The following is a 20,612-nucleotide window of genomic DNA, read 5'->3' on the forward strand; positions in this document are numbered from 1 at the left end:
TAGTTCGCTCGCTGTCTGTCTTCATTTCAGTACAGGGGGTTACATTTCACTCGTATTTCCGTAATGATTATAATTTTGTTTAGAATACCAACTCCAATATAACTAGGAAGAATCGTAAAAATACCACCATTAAGTGGTTATCAATAATTAAAGATGTCAACAACACACCAGCAAGGAATTAGCATTAATTTTCATTGTAACTCCAAAATATTCACACAAGTCACTCTTTCTTACATCGACAAAGGAATCGTCCGTGGCGTACAATGAGGAACCAACCCAATTTTTCTTGGAGTGATACCAACAAACTGTGGGAATCCGAAATGAGGACATATGGAAAGGCGAGATTGGCGTCTACACACTGTGAAAATCCGCTCCATGGATATTATTTCGTTAGAATAATGCAAACTTTGAAATAAATAGAAAAATTTTAACTTGTAAGTACTTTTTTTTCTGTTAGCAAATGAGACTAAAATAGACTCGACAAATTTTAAAACGTCTGAATCATCCTCAAGAAATATCCCCCGCCCTTTTCTGACTTATTTCAGACCCGGAAACTGTTCTCTTCACCTTAGATGACATTATAGACTTGAAAATTCGCTGCTTCACCCCTGTATATACGCTGGGCTTCAAATACGTTTGCATTTTTCGTGATTCTACTGCCACTGTAATCGTCCTGAGGTACAATTCGAGGACCTGGGCCAATGAGATCAGCAGCCAATGAACCAGTGACGTTTGCCCGAGTGTACACGGGGGGACTGGAAGTCATTCCCGAGAGGTCGTTGAACCCGCGGTATTGTAACCAGGCCCTGTATTTTATTAAATTTAAAAAAAATAAACACCAATCTCGAGACGAGGTGATGACCCGTCAGGGCGGAACTAAAAGAGGAACTCTCAGGAGTGGGGCGCTCGATGGGAGAAGTGGGGGAGATGAAGTGGGAATAACCAATAAAGAGAGTCGGACAACAACTTTGAGAGACTTCGCAGGTTGTTCGTAGCTACTTTTGTTACAGTATGTTCCCGTATGTATACTTCATTTGCATTATAAATTAAAATGCATCTCGATATTTTTTACTAAATTAAATAATTAATTCCATACATGTGTTTATGTTAATATTGAAACTGAGTAAACATTTTAACATTTTAATGTAACTGAATTTATACTTTACCGACCGTATTTGCTATATCACTCCAGCCCTTTTATTATTTTATTTATATTAATTATTCGCATGCAAAAATAAAGTTATTTTTTTTATTACGCCAAGTAAGTATAAGTGTAAGTACATAAGCACATGAGCCCATTTGTTTTTTTCTTCTTCCCTTTCAAAGCCGAACCCCGATGGTCCGCCGCGGCGCTTGTGTCGGTGTTGCGCGCGAGCGACGCCTGTCGCCCAGGCCTCATAACAATGGTCGCATCGGGAGGATCCGCTGACAAGATTGATCGAGGCTATACCCTTCCCCCCCTTCCCCCCTCCCTACAAGCGACGAGACCCACCCATCAGGCCTAATCAGCCCGCCTGCCCGCTCTCCCCTTCGCGGGCCGCGACCTGCGACCGTGTTGCTGTTTGCACACGCCAGAGGAGAGTCACGGTCCACACTCCGCCCTCGATCTACAAGTGTGCAAGGGGGCATTCTCTCTCTTTGTTCGGTGCACGATCTCTGCTATCAGCGCTGTCCTCGTCTGGGCGTGCTCTGTTGCCAGATGCACGCCGTGGTGCGCAAAGGTTTCACAAACTACTTTGGAATGTAACAAAAATTTGTTTAGTATATCTGAAAAAAAAAAAATTCTCAAGGTAAAAGTTGGAACGATAATTGTGGAAATATAGTTTCCTGATGTATTTCTGCATCAAGAGCACCATCACACAATTTATATATATATAATATATATACACACACACATACACACACGTCTAAGGAGATGTATTTGAAGACTAAATCTTAATTTTAACAGTTTTTTCAACATTTTATTAATACATATATTATTTTTAATTTGGCTCTTTTCAGTATCTCACATACTTTCATGGAATGCCTTTTTATAAATAGTGAAATAATAACTGGTGTTTAGCATTTAATTTTTTTTTGTCAGAATGACTACAACTGTAAAAACACTGTCAGTAGAAACTACTTTATGGTTTTAGAAACGTATATTGAAACTTATTATGACAAATGATGGTATGTACTAAACAAGACTCTGAATGTTAACAACCCGGGTAGCATGAGTCTGGCAACAGCGTTCGCCATTTCCTCAGTGCTGCAATCTAAGCGTGAAACAGACTACTGTATAGTGTTCGAGAGTAGTCGCATTCGCCTTGACAGACCGTTGCACGCAGCGTTGTGAAGTTTATATAGCCTGAGCAATGGCGGATTCAGATAGCATCCCGGGTGCCGGTGTATTTCGATACTTACTACTACATTCATCCAACGTAACGTGTGAAGAGATGTCCGTTATTTACCTTCACGTAAAATAATGTGTTTTTAAACTCTTAAAGTCGATCCGAACTGAGGCCTCGCGATGTTCCGTTGTTAGCGGAAGTATTGACCAGAATTATCTGAACAAACGAAGAAACAGTTTGAAGATAGATTATCTATATTCATAAGTAGTATAAAAATCAAATGCTTAAAAAAATGTTTAATGATTCCCTACAACATAAAACCTTTTTATTGATACCCGATAACCTGAATTTAATTTTACTGTATAAATTTCCATCCAATATTGCGTCAATTGCATCATACTAAATTGTTTTGACTATATTTTTGGTTATTATGACGAAAAACATAACGTCTACAGTAAAAAAAAAAATAATCTGTAATGTACAAATAACGAAATTAGGATACCTACACCTTTTGGCCTGATAAACACAGAAATATTTTTTTTAATAAGTGAACAAACCCTCAACAGATTTAGCTCATATACGAACTTGAAAATTCTATTGGCTCTACATGCCGACCTACCAAATATTATGAAGATGCAATAAACGGTTCGAAAGTTATTGTCAGTGTCACATACATACAAGTCATACAAACGTCAAACGCTCTAGTTTTTTACGGAGGCCTCAATTCTCTCGGTCGACTATTTCGGTTAAAGAACTTTTATTTGGAAAAAAAAATAACTGTAGTTAAATTTAATTATTATAATTAGAGACATGTAAAATTCGCTTTTCGATGGCCTTCAGGATAGACTGCACATACCCCTGTACACTCGGGCAAATAACGCAAGTTCATTGGCTGCCGACTTGTAAGTCGTCTCAGCTGGTTTGTCTGTGATTCGATCCTTCTTTGGTTGAGGGTTTATAACTGGTTGAGATTCGTCCAGATGAACAGTAAGCCAATAGCAAAATTATCTAAGAGGTATATGTGTTTGAATTCTAGCCTATCACCGAATGAATCCGCGAATTTTGCAGGTCTCTAAGTATAATAATACATAACTATAGTCGCAGATTCCACTGCTTTTTGTTGCAGTGGAAAACAAGTCATTTCCGTGGTATCGCGAGTCTCAGGTATACAAGCGCCGTGGAAGAATGGTCCAACAGCCCTGCGCGCACGAGAGGAGGAGGAGATGGCACTCACCACGAGGATGCCGTCCTCCCCGGAGCTGTAGACAGTCGCTCCGAACCACTGGTGAGACTTCTCGTCCAGCTGGCTGTTGAACCTCTCGTTGTTTCCTGCAACCAGGACAGAAGTTGCCGTCTGCTCAGGTGTTCGTAACCACTACGATGCCGATACTGTTAGACAACGTTCCTAAACATGTCATGTACGTTAAAAAAAAACCTGCAACCAGGACAGAACTTGCTATCTGCTCAGGCGTTCTTAACCACTACGATACTGTTAGACAACGTTCCTAAACATGTAATGTACGCTGAAAAAAACCTGCAACCAGGATAGAAGTTGCTATCTGCTCAGATATTAGTAACCACAACTAATTTGTTAGACAATGCTCCTAAACATGTAATGCACGTTAAAAAAAAACCTGCAAAACGTGACAGAAGTTGCTATCTGCTCAGATGTTAGTAACCACAACTAATCTGTTAGACAATGTTCCTAAACATGTTTATGTAATATATAAAAAAACCTGCAACCAGGACAGAAATTGCCGTCTGCTCAGATGTTCGTAACCACTACGAAACTGTTGGACAATGTTCCTAAACATGTAATGGACATTAAAAACCTGCAACCAGAACAGAAGATGCCAATTTCTCACGGGTTCCTAACCTCTACGAATGTTTTTGACAGTGTTTCCAAAACTGTAATGGACGTCATTAACCTAAACGATGTATGCATATCAATTCTTATTCATTTGTTTTGGGCCAAGGTAAAATGCGTAGGAAGTGTGACATATTTGCATGGTAAATTTTCCCATGCATCTGCAAAGGTTAAATACTTCTATTACATGTTTGAGAATGCTATCAAAAAAATTTTTAGTGTAAATTTAAATTAATAAATTATTTAACAAGCATGCCCATTCTAAACGGGCTTTGCAAGCACGTATTATAAGCACTTCCCACGAGTTATCCCTTTAACGGCCAGCATGAAACATTATGAACATTTTGCAACGTGATATTAACTTCAGAAGCTATTAGCTGGTTTAAACGTCTTAATTACTCGGAACAACATTAATCATCGCTCAGTGGTACTGGTCACGTGATAAGCCTCTGCAGTATTTCGTCAAAATTTATTGCCGAGTGCAACGAATACTTCGCAACTGCAAATGTTGCAATGTGCAACTAAAGGAGGAAATAACGAAACCTTCTGGGAAATAAACATAGGAGACATTTCTCAGTAGGCCGCAAAAGGGACTGATTAATTCGAATGGATTTCTTTACATCATTTATTTGTAAGCGGTTGTGGTAACGTACAGTTAAGACACGTTGTACAATGTAATGTGTTGCTGAATAAAAAAAAAGTATTGCAGAATGGTATGGAGTGAAATGGCTGTTAAGTGGCACTAATTGGCCACCATCTACGATTAAAAAAAAAACATTCGTAACAATTAAATCATTTAGTGGTACGAAACTGTGAAGAAGGTTTTAAGCTGTACTACACTAGTGAGGATCCACTCATCAGATCTTTCATCTACCAAGGCAGGGATGTGCAACCCATTGCCAGCCAGGACATACGGACATACGAGTTACAGTACTTAAGTACACAATAACTGTCGCATGCGTCGGAAAACAGTTATTTACCGCAACGGGTATGGGTATGGATATTTTAAGACTATGGAGTATCTGTTGAAAAGGTGAAGACATTTTAAAACTATAGCTAGACATTAGACTATAGCTAGACATTTTTTTTAATAAGATAAAATAAATTTGCTACAAAAAAAAGTAAAATATCCTATATGAAGTGAGTATTGTTGCACAAAGATGCTAAAACATATGTGCAAGGAATTGGCGTCAAACTTCTTTATAATTAAATTAACAAATTTACTATATAAATAGGAAAGGGGCGTGGGGGGTCGTTTTCTTTTTGACTAAAATTATTGACATGACAACGTCTAATAAATCGATTAACGCCGGCTGCACGCACATTGTCCCGTCACGCTGTGTCCCGTTACGCTCACTGTACGCTTGCGCCGCATCTATCTCTCTTCCACTCGATTGGAACAACCATCGATTTGACTTTTTCGAGGCACATTAAACTTGAAACACTCCCATTCGTTTCCTACTTTTCCTATCATCGTCCTATCCTTAACAGAATAACATAGATTGGAAGAAGTTAAATAGCAAACATGTATAAAAGTTATAGTTAAAATAATCTATTCATTAAAGTAATAAACATATTTTAATTAATGAGTGCAAATAAAAGTAAATTTATCAATGAAATTGTAGATTTCATTTCACTCCTTCTTTGTATCCATACAAAATAGTGATAATTCAATAAAAATGATTCAATTTTATTCATAAAAGTATGCAATTCTTTCATCAATGTTTTGTTATGACGTTGTCACGTTAAACTATCGTCCGTAAACCGACTTTACAGACAAGCATTTTTTTTTTTTTTTCAATGCGGCAAAAAACTACGCACACAGCAATTCCCACTTCTTCAACTCCATGCGAAATTCGGACGAGTCTTTGAATAACTGTGACCGGCTCCTCGGACCCATCAGGAGCATCTGTGCGATCCATCCCGCGAGGTCCACACGTGCGAAACAGGAAGGAACCGAGGGAGAGAGAACGCTTGGCCGCCATGTCTGTTTACGGCATCGCGCTCCTGAAATAGCGAGCGGATCCATGGACGCCCTGCCCGGCCCCTGCTACATCCCGTCGTCTTCCTTCACGTGAAGTCAGGCCGGAATCACAAGAGGCCGTCAGAAGTCCGTCCGTCAACGCAGGGGCGTAGCCAGGGGGGTTTTTAGGGGTTCTAACCCCCCCCCCCCTCCTTAGCCATTATTTTTTTTCTTACCTGAAAGCAGGTTAGCTAAAAGCCTGGGCGTCTTACTGCTATCACCGGCCACTGCACTGGAGGGGAAGAGTAAGCGAGCCCTACCGATTCTCCTTCCCTTCCCCTACCCTGTCGCGAGCAGAAGCTATAATTTTGTGACGCCGGGACGGGTCCCAAGTTTTCAAATATCTTACATCTATTGTATTCAACAAGCGCGGTAATTATACGCAGGTGGTGACTGGGTAACTCTTCAAGCTAAAGCTAATTGTTTCCAGTAATAGGCCAGTTATGCAGAAACCCAACCATTTTTATTAATTTTTTTTTGTATTGTCGAGCTTCGAGCATGATTTATGATTTTGAGTGGACGTGGACAAGGCACTTGGATTAATTAAAATATCTTTAATTAACTTCTTACTTCATCACTCAAACGATTTTTTTATTAAAAAATTATTAATATTTTTACCATTACAATATTTAAAGTTATACACCGAAAACTGCTCAAATAGCACTATTTAACACCTTAAAATCAAAATTTTTCCGCGGGAGGACTCCCCACCCCTCACTTTAATAGGGGGGGGGGGGCGCATGCTTCTTAACCCCCCCCCCCCCCCCCCCAATACACAAATACTGGCTACGCTACTACGTCAACGCCACGCACCAAGCCGAAGAGATCCACAACCAGAAGGTGGCCACGTCTGCACGATCACGTGTTAACTGATAGTGGTTTGCGCCATGGTTGCACGCCCAAAACACTGGCTCTTGTGTGGTGTTTGCATTGGGGAAACAGTTCTGAATGACTGGGGGTTCAACAACGGAGATTCTAATCCACACTCGGCAACCACCATCAGACGTGGTCAAACACCATTTCCGAAATGTTTCGGATGGAAAAAAACATGGCGATGGAGTGGTAAAAAAGGTTACTTCAACTACGTCGCAGCATGCTGTCTCCTGACAATTCCCAACTCCATCCGTCCGTCAGAAAATTTTCCCAAATAAGTGCTGCCAACAAACCACATTTTTTTCCCCTCAGAGATTCGTATAGACGTTGTTTGCCATTTATGTCGTGGCTCTGTACCAACTGTGTTAGCATATCCTCGGAAAAAAATACAGAGTCATGATTGAATCGTTTGGACGTGAGTTTTAATTTTCGATCATAGTTTTAATAACCGCAGCGTTTTTATGCAAAACATCCGAACAGAAATACACAAACTCTAAGGGCTTATTCGAGTGGAAATTGACTGGTGCAACCAAATCCGCCCGACCGCCAAAAGTATGAGTTAGCCGAACTTTTAACGGAGGCTCAGATTACGTTTTTCGGGCCATCTGATTGGCTGCAAGTCACGTGATTGACGGACGGATGACGGAGACGACAAGCTTTTTTAATTCCACCCTTATTTTGAAATAGGAAAAGAAAGTATACCTACCCAGAACAATCAAATAGTTTGACTCTCAGTTTGACTTTCAAGGAAAGTATTGAAATATTTTAACGAAGACTTTAAAGACAATAGTAATTAAATCAAACCGGGATAAGCAAGATGAATATTCATTGTAATCTACAGTCTGTATCGTGTAACTTTCTAAAATTATGGCAGTTCTCTAAATTAGTACCAGTGGTGCACATTCCCCAACAAAGACTTGCAAACCAACGTATTATTTTCTTTTACGAGCACCGAAAACCACTCGAAGTTGTTTACAAACACTGTTGACAGAATAAAAGTTTCAAAAAGATGCGTATACGGTTTCTTTTTTATAACTGTCTAGTTCGAGACAAGTTACGTGAAACAGACTACACCATGAAGCCGTGTACGGATGATCATGAGAACCAGAATGTTTGACAAGTCACGGCACCACAAAAAACATTTTTTATAACACTACAATATTCGAGTAAATATAGGAAAAAAAATACTGCCTTTAATACTCTCGCCTGATTGGCCAAACCAACAGACCAACTAGACCAAAGGAAGGCTGTGATTGGCCCACAGCTGCAGCCAGTCGGGAAACACTCCTCTCAAGCGAGAAGAACTTGCGATAACACCAGTAGGTAACTCTACCCTGATGATGGCGACTGCAATGTCGACCGAAACTTCAGCCACAAGCCCGAAAGCCAAGCTTGCTTCATTCAGACAATGGCCGCGAAAGCCTGCGATCTTTATCATCAGTTATATTTACTAAAATTTCATTCTCGACGATAGAAAAAAAAAAGAACTGATTCATCATCGATGTCACAAACTTACGTAGTACGTACATATTTTTGCGCACCAACACATTGTTGACTCTGAGAGAACTCCTAGTCCCACCCACCAAGGGCGTACACATGGGGGAGATGAGAGGATACATCCCATACCCTACCCTCCCCCCCCCCAACCCAGCGCCAAGGCGGCCAGCTGTACTCCAGGAACTGCGAAGGCCTCGTGACGTCACCTTATTAACTCGGGCACCGCATACGCCGTCAGGCCTTTAGATTAACTGGAAAAAAGGGGTTTATGGGAAGGGGGGGAAGAAGTAGGTATGACGTAACCGCGGGAGCGCCGCGTTCTCTCAACGTCACGCCGCGTCGCCGAGAAGCCTCGCCCAGTTGTTCTGGGACGTCGCGTGTTACGACCTCTGTCCGGCCCAGGTCTCGTGGGAACCACAGGACAGTTCCGCGACGGTCCAGCGAGGCAGCAACGTCAACAGCACCCGCACAAGCGCGGCTCCAGAAGGGGGTCGGTGGGGGGCGGTAGCCCCTCCCGAGACCAATTTTATTGATTAGTGTGTATTTATGTTTACTTCAATATTTAATTTCATATGTTAAACTTTTATCTCATCAAAAGTTGTAAGGAGCTACCAAGGTTCTGTATTCGAAACCTGTAATTTGTAAATAATATTCCAAGGCCAATATCTGACCACTTTCATTTTTTGGAACTACGACCTTTCTTTGTGCGATAGCCCCTCCCGAAAAGTCATCCTGAAGCCGCCATTACCCCCAACACAAATAAATAAAATAGAAGTTTTTTGAATTATCACAAATTAAATTTTTCTTTAAGATACCTTAATGAAATCTAACGCTACAAAAATATTTCTGTACTTACGAAATGATTTAACTCAAAAACTGCTGAAGCTATACTGACTTGATACAAAACATAATACATAGTAATGGTTGACTTAGTATTTTTTATTGTGATATCTCAAACGGTTCCAAAGCTATATATATATATATATATATTTATTTATTTATTTACTTATTTATTTTATTTCATGTATATTATTTTTCTATACTTACTGGACATGCGAAATTATTAAAAGTTTACATACCAAGGATTCCAATCTTACCCAGAGTTAAAAAAAAAGTAATACATTTTTGTGTTATTTATGCTTTACAATGACAAGCAATAAAGCCTAAGCCCAGACTTTTCCCAAATAGGTGTAGAATCGAATAAATTTTGTTTTAGTCATGGACAGCTATATACTTCACAAGTTCTCGAGTTAGTGGTTTGAACTGTTTGTTCTTACTCTTGAAAGGAAAATCACAAACGTAGTTTACAGGGACGGAATAATGTAGCCCTAACTTAAGAATGCATATTAATAAACAATATTCTGTTCACGCGTAGGTACGCAGTAGCAGTTACAGCTAGCTGTTATTCAAGTTCCTTGTGTTGAAGGACTAGTTACAAGCTATCTCCAACCCAGTTTATTGTTGTAAATATATTAAATGTCTGGGAGAGTAGTGAGTACTTCACTTTGGTCCCTACAAGTTTTTTTTTAGTCAGTGAATGTTTATCAGAACGTATAACTAGTGGGAACCCTCTTCTTCAATTGTGAAACTGTAATCATGCCAGTTGCCAAAAAATAATATGTAATACTAAAATAAAACCTATGTAAATTTTTTCAACACATTAACATGGTTATTTTTGCATATATGAAATACTTTTTTTGGAAACGATGCTGAATATACAAGGTCGCACTTAAGAAAATTATTAAATATTGATTGAATTTTTATTACAATCATAATTATTTTAAACAATGGGAAAGATAATCGTATATTCCCGCATTGGCCTTTATTTTTTTATCGTGCTTATTAATAGGAGCAATAAATACTGGAAAGGTAATCAGAAAAACGGTTTACAAATAACTTCAACTAATGAAAGAACTGTGAGAGCACCAAGCATAAATGCCCAGCAAGAATCCGAACCCAGAAACATTTTTTGTAGCGATGCAAGTATCTATAATTTTACATAATAATTTCAGTTCCATTTTAAAAAAAAAATGACAGTGTACCGAAGTCCGTATGATCCAACCATCCACAATCTGGACAGAAGGTAAAATGTTGCAGCAGCCGATGAACAAAATACACTCGCTGTTTCCGAATACCTCCTTGAAAGTCCTCTTAGACTAAAGAATTCTTGAAAAATGTATTTTAAAAAATTTCAAACCATTTTTTGTTTACTTTCAGAATAGTGTCCAAGGATCATTTCAGAGTGCGTTCAGGGTTTTTGTGGTGATGTTTACCGTAAAATTAGCACTATAGTGAAAGTATGCGAATTCGCCGTAATTTCCATCGGCATGCGTTAGCGAGACGCCCTTTCGGCGACGTTCCACAACGCGGCCCAGCCCCTCGTGTGTGTATGGGGCGGAGGGGGGAGGGAGGGGCGTGTCGACGGAGGGCGGACCTGCGACCTTGAGCCGCGCCAATATTGACCTCCATCGACCGCGGCCGGCCCCGCACAAGGACGTTCGTCGCCGACCCTAATTACCCCGACGACGGACTCCACGCTCGTCCAGGAACTTCTTTTTTTTTAACGTGTAACATCTCAGCTCTCGGGCATGCGGGAGTTTTGTGCGAGCAATTGCGTGAAACCGACGGAAGTCGAGGAACGAAAAATGTGTTAGCAACCCCGGGTGCTACACCACCTGTGGCGGATGGCGCGAACCAAAGTTCACAAAGCCAAAAGGAAACTTTATAGCATTAACTTTTTAATGAAATTTAACACAGATGGGCAGTATTTTAATAATATTCACTGTCGAAAATTCGATCCAAAGCCGGAATTGAGTTTTTTTTTCAAGGTTTTTTTTCCCCCACTTTTATCGGAGACGTTTGATTGTATAGTTTAAAATTTCGGTCTGCTAATCTAGTGCGTCAATTGCCGACGTAGCTGCTCCGGCAGCGAATTCTAGCGGCGGCTATGGGATTTACGTGTGATTCGCGTCCAGAAATGTAGTTGAAAACATAATTCGCGTATTTTTTTATCACGCTCTGCATTATTTTAAAATATACTACGGATTTTTTGTGTCTGAGATTCGTATTAAAAAAGTTTATTTGCAACATGAAAACAAATGAATTTTCTCGTTACCGAGGTTAGATGTTTCACATCTTTGGCGAGTACTGAAAGACTCAAGTAGGCAGAGACAAAGACACAAAAATCTGAATTTAATTTTAGAATGTTTACCATCATTAAGATATTTAAAAAAAAACTTATTTTATGTGTTTTTTTTTTAAAATTCAAAATAGTACAAGAACTTCCATTCTTACCTGTTGAATAGAGACCTTCAAAATTCGCCTTATTTTCTGATGCCACGCTAGAATCCACATACTTGTACACAAACAAGTCAAAGTTGTTTTTTTGTTCTTTGACTGCTATACGTAATCTCCAGATTGCATACTGCAATATCATACGAATTTCGGTACATTTGTTTTTTTTTATGATTATTTTCTTGTATTTTTTAGGGGGCGTGTCAATCTACCGATCATCTCATGAAAATTTCAGTCAGATGTATAATTAATTGACTGTATACCTACCAGCCTGTGTTAAAAAAAAATACCGCGAGTTTTGCAAGACTTTACTAATGCCATTCTATAGTTCGAGGCTCGAAAATGCCGTCGCATTTGTTTGTTAACAAAAAGACTTGTGACACATATACATCTGCTTTATGTTTATTGGCCTACAGTTATTTAGACACACCCTGGAAGATTCGTAAACTATATAAAAAAAAAGAATAACGGGCCAAATCAATTGAAACCCACTCCAAAGGATAATTCTATCGGGCAATGCGTACAATAAAATGACGTTATATAAACACCCGAGTCAAACTTGAGCGAGAAGAATAAGCGGGATGATAATAATAGATTTAAGTAAGTTTTAAACGAGAACATTACGGTTCAGTTTTTCGTAGTCACCACCGAAAAAATTATCGCGTTATCAGTCGTAAACGAAACATTTGCACAGTATTTCTGTAATTATGTAATAATATATTGCTGTAAGCAAGGGAGAAAATCTGTAGGATTTGTAAGTGGGGCCGCGAAGCCATGAAATCTAGATTTAAGATAGGGAAGTTAGTATGGCTGGCCAATTAAAAAAAAAAAAAAAAAAAAAAAAAACAGCACACGATTCATGTAACACTTTCTAGTAAGTTCGGCCCAGGTAAAACATGCATTTATACAGGGGAAAACCCTGGGCACAGACATGCGGGGTTAAACATTGCAAGCATTAAGCTGGCAGGCTTAGTAAAGGACAAGAAGAATAATCCAAGAAAAAGAGTTGGTCAGGGCACAGATGTTCCAATCATGCTGGAGTCGGGAGCTTGGACCTTGCGTTCCGTGTTGGTGTTTGTGCGCGTCTGGATTGGGACCAGTGACGACCAGTAGGTAATGGGTGGCAAGAGGCGGTGGTGGGGGGGGGGGGGGGACAGCTGCCCCTCTTCCGAAGTGGAGAAAAAAACATATCCAAATAACTAAAGACCTGTAAAATTCGCGGATTAATTTCGCGATAGGATGGAGTCCAAATACTTTGGACATTATTTTGCTTCAGTGATTGGGCCGCAGTTTATCTGAAGGACTCTGGGCCAATGAAAAATCTTTAACAGAAGAATTATCGAATCACGATCATTCCAGTCAACAGGTTTTACGAGTCGGTAACCAATCAGCAGATGTAATTTGCACGAGTGCATAGAGGATCATGGAGTCTATCCTTTAGGGATTGGAAATCGCGAATTTTACAGGTCTCTACGGAAATAGTAACAAATGTCTGAGATATTTATCAACCGGTTGACTGTTGTTGGTATTTGAACAATTTGAAAGAAACTAATTACAAAATGGAGACATTGCGGCATATGTGGCCAGTCATAAGAACTACGTAGGTCAACGGAAAAAAGAGCTGAATCCCAAAAAAAATTCCTCTTTCTTTTTTGAGCTGGACGCTTTGGGTCGTACGGCCGAGGTCCCGTGGTTTCTTCCACCTGGATGGAGCTGCTGCGTGGTTGGGTCACGGGGAGGGGAAGAGGAGAGGGGGGGCCCCCGTCATCACAGAGAGCGTGTGACGGAGCGCGAAGTTTCCGCCCCACGGGGCGCGCGTGACGACCGGATATCGCCTTACGCCCGTCCTGCCGACCGCGATCACCTCTCCTCTTCGTCGACCGCCGGCACGCGAGGGTGACGTCACGCGCCGGCGAACACACGCCGTCAGAAATCAGCAGTCGATCCACGGACCCCTTCGGAGAAGAATTATTCAACTCTCGAAAGAACGGCGGGCTCTTCGAAGCTACAGACGACGATATCCTCGAACAAACCACGCCGTGTTCCGTATTCCGTAGTCTCCTCCTTGCAATTTACAATAGCTTTGGCTACTTGTTGAAGTCAACACTTTGTGATCGGGTGTGATTATCATGATAGTTGTAGTCGCTCACGTGAAATAATAAGTTATTTCCTCGCGGCGCTTACAGCCTGTTAGTAAATACGTGATTGCTACAAGGTATAGAAGGTCTGGGAGATATGATTTATGCATTTACATGCCCAAAAATTGGGATAAACAGTTCGGAACTATAATTTTATCAAAATATGGAGAAAGCCAATACGGCGGGGACTAATTCTCCTTAACGAGTTCCGTGTTCGGATGTAAACAGGGTAAACATTCACTTGGAAGGAAGACAAGTGTTTCTGCTGCGAACTCTGTAGGTATGTATATATTATGTATATTAGATTTTTTTTTTTAAATACGCCAAAATGATTTTTGCTGTTCAAGTTTAAAGTTCGTGAATTCATTACTCGTAAATCTACAAAGATATTCGTAAATTTGATGATCCCAGTGACCATCGCAAATGTAAGGTGAAATATTTTTAATAGTGTATCTGTAGGCAACCGTACCCATGTGTTGTTCAAAGTTAAAATATATTTCTTGTAGTATTACAAACTATTTCTCGGCAATTGGTTTTCAAAGGAATCTTTTCGAAAAGTACAGAAAATTTGTTCCTGTGTAGAACATTATTCAGTCCTGAAAAGCACTCGCTAGGAAGAAACGTGAAAATGCCACCATGAGAAAAAAACACGTGATAATAATACACGTACAAAAGAGTATAGTAAAACTTCATTATAAAAAAAATGCCTTGCTTCTGGGTTGTACCCGCATCGAAGGCGAAGCATATCACATGTATCGTCGCGTTCAACTCGGCTACAATCCAGAAGCCAAAGCAGCTTAGATAATGGTCGCGAAAGCCTGCAAATCTTTATTAACACAAAAAAAAATTGGTGGTCTGTAAAGTCGGTTTACGGACGATAGTTTAACGTGACAACGTCATAACAAAACATTGATCAAATGATTGCATACTTTTATGAATAAAAGTGAATCATTTTTATTGAATTATCACTATTTTGTATGGATACAAAGGAGTAATATGAAATCTACTGTTTAATTGATAAATTTACTTTTATTTGCACTCATTAATTCAAATATGTTTATTACTTTAACGAAGAGATTATTTTAATTATAACTTTTATACATGTTTGATATTTAACTTCTTCCAATCTGTGTTATTCTGTTAAGGATAGGACGATGATAGGAAAAGTAGGAAACGAATGGGAGTGTTTCAAGTTTAATGTGCCTCGAAAAAGTCAAATCGATGGTTGTTCCAATCGAGTGGAAGAGAGATAGATGCGGCGCAAGCGTACAATTAGCATAACGGGACACCGCGTAACGGGACAATGTGCGTAACGGGACACTTTTTCGTGCGTGCAGCCGGCGTTCATCGATTTATTAGACGTTGTCACGTCAAAAAAAATTGTTTTGCTGTCCAGTTTATTAACGCTGCAAAGATTCAACACAGCAACGACCTAACTTCTTGCCTTCGTGGCCCCAGACGTATTTATTAACTTACTCGACCTCCTCAACCTCTTCGTGGTAGATCCTACCTGCCTTAACGATGCACTTTACATTTCTCCTGCGGCGTTCTCAGAGAGGTGATAAATCTTGGGTACTAATTTTTTTTCCCCTTCCACTCAACCCCCTTCGCCCAACCCCGCTCCAGCCACAACAACAATGAAGTGTGTTTCCGGTGGAAGTTATTTTTACCCACGGGCAGTGAGGAAGGAGCTGTGCATGATAATCACGGATTCCCCTGCAGTGCCCCTTTACTGAGATCCCGGCGTAGGTACTGCTTCGGAAAGGAGTTCTGTTCGAGATGGTTCAAGCGATTTCTATTCAAGCTGTTATGGGCTCCGCCTACCCGGGCACACATACGGTGTGCAGAGCTTCAGGAAAAACAACGCGATTTCAAAACCACTCAAGATATCCGAGTGGGTTCTGCTTACGAAAAGCATTTAAGAGTTCACCGAGGGCCGAAAAGTGCTTTGTTTCGGATTAAGTTTTTAAACTGTATTTTAAGGAGAGTTAAAATGGCTAAAACGCATGTTTTCAGAGTAATTTTTAGGTGTAAAAAAATCAGAACAGATTCTTGAAAGCACTTAAAGGATTTTCATTACACCTTTATCTTTATTTCTCGGCCATATAATGTTATGGTCACCGCTCAAATTTCACAGTTATCCTGTGACGATGAGAAGAATGCGCGCCCATTTCAGAGCCTTGCGCTTAGAGGCTACAGCGCGCTAGAAATACCATCGAGCGTCGCGCTTATCATCCCGCCTCACTAACATACATACACCCCTGACGAGGCGGGCCCCTTAAGGCCCCCGCCTACCTGGCCACACACACACTGTGCAGAGCTTCAGCGAAAACCACGCGATTTGAAAACTGCTCAAGATATCAGAGTGGTGTCCGTTCAAGAAAAGCATTCAAGAGTACGCTGGGGGCGGTTAGGTAATTATTTTTTCCGTATTTCTTTTTTACTCTGTATTTTTTTTTGAAGAGTGAAAATGGCTAAAACGCGTCTTTTTTTTTCCATAATAATTTTTAGGCATGAAACATCCCGTACAGATTCTTGAAAGAACTTACGGGATTCGCATTTCGCCTTTATCTTCATTTCTCCGCCATATAATGAACAGTTTCCGCTTAAAGCTCATAGTAGCCCTATGCACAACGAGAAGACGGCGCGCCAGTTCAGAGGCCTCACTAACACAAATACACTCCTGACTTTTAGCATTAGCCTTTATGCAGCTACGGTTTGTTGGGATAACCAGAAAGATTTAAACTTTTTTAACTGACACACACTCCATAAACTAATACCCCCGTCGTTTTAAATCCGGCCTTCATGTTAATATACACTTACACAAAAATATGGATGCTCCACTGGCACGAATTGTTTGTATTAGCCAATAACCATTCACACTTCTCGTAACAGCATCCCAGCCGTATTTGGTAAAAAAATGGAAATGGGACTGGAAAATTTTGAGGTTTCAGTGACCTCCAGGATATACTTCATAGTACTATATTTTCTCGGACAAATGTCACCTGCTCACTGGCTACTGACCTGTGAAACGTGATTTGTTACTTCTTTCTTTGGGGTTTTATTTTAATTGGCTCAGAGTCATCCTGATAAACTGTGGTTCAATCACAGAAGCAGGAAAAAAAAAAGTTAAACGGTTCTGGCCTCTAGCCCATCGCGAAATCAATCTGCGAAATTTTCTGGTCTGTATCGGTAGAAAAGTTTCATTCTTTGGCGACTTTTCCTTTATAACTGGCTGAGGGTGGTCAAGTGCTTCTCAGTGTCACTGCAGTACCTACAATCAACGACGTAAAGCAGATGTATACACAAAAAAAAATTATTACCGAAGATTCCTTTGGAAACCAGTTTTCAATAAATAGTTTTTAAAACTACAAGAAAGGTAGTGTAAATTTATACAACGCATGGCTATGGTTATTTCATACATGAAACACATTTTTTCGAGATGTACAGAGTATTTCTTACAAAAATTAACGCATTTTTTTTAACCATGGTAAAGATAATCGAATATTCAATAATGGGACTTTATTTTGTTTTATTGTGCTTATTTATGTGCGCGGATAGTACTGAAAAGCTATTCAGGGAACGGCGTGTAAATAACTTTAACTACCTACTTGAGGTACTGGGACAAAACAAAGCATAAATTCTCCGGATGAGAATCCGAACCCGGCATTACTGCGAACACTATTTTGTAGTGACACAGCTTCTGTTTTCACGTGAATGTACAAACTTACAGTGTTAGTGCTTGAAGTATATTTTTGGTGCCCAATTAATCCGCGAAATAATCTTGGCTCTGTTGTTGCTTCATGGACATGTTGTAGAGCTATATTTTTTTTCCCCGTCTCGCTATTCGCTCGTTTTCCTTCGGCTCTGGCAGACGAACTGTTTCCTACTTAAAAAAAAAAAAATTCAAGAGGCGCTCAATTAGCCACGCACGCACGCACAAGGGCCGCGCGGAGCTTTCTTGTTTCAGTTTCCGTAACGAGGAATCCGTGCTCGCCAGGTGCGCGGCTTCGCCTTAAATCCGCCGCGAAATTGCGTGTTAGCGAGAGAGGCGCCCCGCCACCACCGCCGTGGTAGCGGGCCTTCGCCCGTGCGATAACTCACTCCTGCGACCTCTTCCTCGCCGGCGATCGACCCCGGGAGCGCGCACAGTGGATTAAAAAAAAAAGAAGGCAAATCATCATCATCATCATCATCATCATCATCATCATCATCATCATCATCATCTTCCATCGACGGGTGGAAAACGGGCGAAACTGTAAGGCGAGATCGACCACGGATAACCCCTGCGCGAACATCGCTCGAACTCTCGCAGACGCGTCGGCAGCACGAGACACGGTGCGAAAGACGAAGAGGAACTTCCACCAGTGGCGTGTGCAGAATTTAATTATAGAGGGTTGATAAAAAAAATTAAAATTTGAACATACATACAAGAATTTACAAAAAAAAATATTTTAAGGTCATACTGACACTAACATACTGACGTATGGGCCAGCAGTAGTATCCGTAGATGACGCAGCTTCTCACGCTGTTGAAATATGCAGGTGTTGTAACAGCTAACCTTGCATCACCCAGAATAACATACTGCCTTCACTGATATTCTGCAATTTTTTTTTCCAACTTCAGGGGAAGGGGAGGGGAGTTTATCACCCCTTATCACCCCTCTCTGCGTCCGCTACTGAAGGCTACAATGTTTGGTTTTCAGTTTTTGTTATTTGCAGATACTCATGATGAAATATTTTGAAAAAAAAAAATTAGACAGCATAAGTTAAATGGTACACTGTTAAAAAATGAATCCCCTTTAACTGACTAAGCATACTGGTTTCAATTTATCTAGGGTCCTCGTAAAGTAACATATATAGTCGCCCATATAAGAGCAGTGCTGAATTTAATGAATTTGAATATGTGCTCGCGAGAGAAAGTTTTAAGTAACCAGCAAAATCTTCAAAACTGGTAAAGTATACTGGAAAAAAAAAAACACACTTCTTCCTTCTAAATGCATGTTTAACTTGTTTGAAATTGAAAAATAGGCTTCAAAGATTCAGGTATCGATAATTAGGAAAAATATTTAGTTTAAATAGGGTGCATTTACTGACGGGAAGTCCATAAACAGTGTATTTATTTACTAGCTGTGGGAAAAATGGTCTGCAATAGGGCTAACATGACGCTATTAGTCAAAGAAAAATAGTTAATTAGGAATACTTACTTGACATTTTACAAATGTGTGTTGCGGAGTTAAATGACACCATATAAAATTTTTCATTAAAAAAAGTTAGCACAATTAAGACGACAAACTATTATCTTGCAAATATTACTTTCTTTTCTTAATAATACCAATAATAAAGTGTTGAATTTTCACGAAGCATTTTTTTCATTTATAGCGTTTAAACCTGAAAATAAAGTTGAAAAAATCTACCACTTGATCTCCTGAAAAAAAATAATATTTTGTGACATGGTGTAGTTTACTTTTGGGATACAGAAATAAAAAGAGCAAAAAAGCAATCAAATTTTCAACAATGCATATATCATGTAATGCTTACACAGTGAAACGTTTCGTAGGGAGTTGCCCTTTAAAGGATCTAATAACGTAAAAAATGCTTATTTATCACCCAACACAAAGGGGTGAAGCCCAGCCTTATTAGAACATTTTCGGGAGCTATGATTAAGATATACTGTCAGTATCCTTCCGCAACACGCTCGAACCGCATGGCCATGCGCCTCAGTGGCCTGCAGGCATGCATCACGCAAGGCGAAACTGTTACTTTGGTAGAAGTGTAAAGAAATGTTGCCGTTGAGTTAAATCTTACTCTGGGCTGCATACACATGCGTTAACAAAAATAAAAAAAATCAAACATAACTTTTTAAATAAAATTTTCAAGTAGATATAACTGTGATGTGATCCTGAGTGCAAGTTAACGTTCAGTGATTTTTTTCAACGATTGATTTGAAAAGTGTTCAGATTAACCTTAATGGACTGTAGTCAGTGGCAGACGAAGGAAGGTGGGGGTAGGTGGATATATTCATTTCCCTCCCCCCCTCCCCCCCCCCTTCGTAGAAGTTGGGAAAAAAATTAACAAAATACCAGTGAAAGCGGTTTGTTATTCTGGGCGATGCAAGGTGAGCTGTTTGTTACATCACTTGCAACTACAACTACAACCCTTCGGCATTGTGTTAGTGTCAATGGTAATCAATTTATTTTTAATACTCGCGTTAAAATTTAATTTTTTCTGTGTTTTTTTTTCATATTAGTCCTGAAAAAAATGAATTCCTGTATCCGCTACTAACTATAGTTGTGCAATGTTGTCAATTACATTAAAATCACGGACTTTTTTTTTTTTACGAAGAATTCACCTCAAATAAATGAAAAATTCTTCGTGGTTCCAGATAGATGGATCTCTTCCTAGTGCAGTGTTCAGTTGTAAACAAGATAAAAACACACGTGGGAGGAATATGAGGTTTTTATTTCCTGGAGACTCAAAATGTTTTTGGAGGTCTTACTGAGGTGGCCGGGTCGCCAGATGACTTGCATAGCTGCAGATGTTAACACACTATTTACAAACATCTCAACATTTACTGAAATTGTTTCTTAT

General features: G+C 39.8%; 1 protein-coding gene across 2 annotated transcripts in view; it reads right to left on the minus strand.

Annotated features, from left to right (window-relative positions):
• The window catches only part of LOC134533987 (integrin alpha-PS2), a 285,777-nt gene that overhangs the window by 147,619 nt on the left and 117,546 nt on the right, over nt 1-20,612 (minus strand). For both annotated transcript variants that reach the window (XM_063371853.1, XM_063371854.1), the window contains exon 3: nt 3,565-3,659. In XM_063371853.1, the coding sequence (XP_063227923.1) occupies nt 3,565-3,659 (95 nt within the window). The remainder of the gene's footprint in view (nt 1-3,564; nt 3,660-20,612) is intronic.

Source organism: Bacillus rossius, chromosome 7 (assembly GCF_032445375.1).
Source record: "Bacillus rossius redtenbacheri isolate Brsri chromosome 7, Brsri_v3, whole genome shotgun sequence".
Classification (NCBI taxonomy): Eukaryota; Metazoa; Arthropoda; class Insecta; order Phasmatodea; family Bacillidae; genus Bacillus; species Bacillus rossius.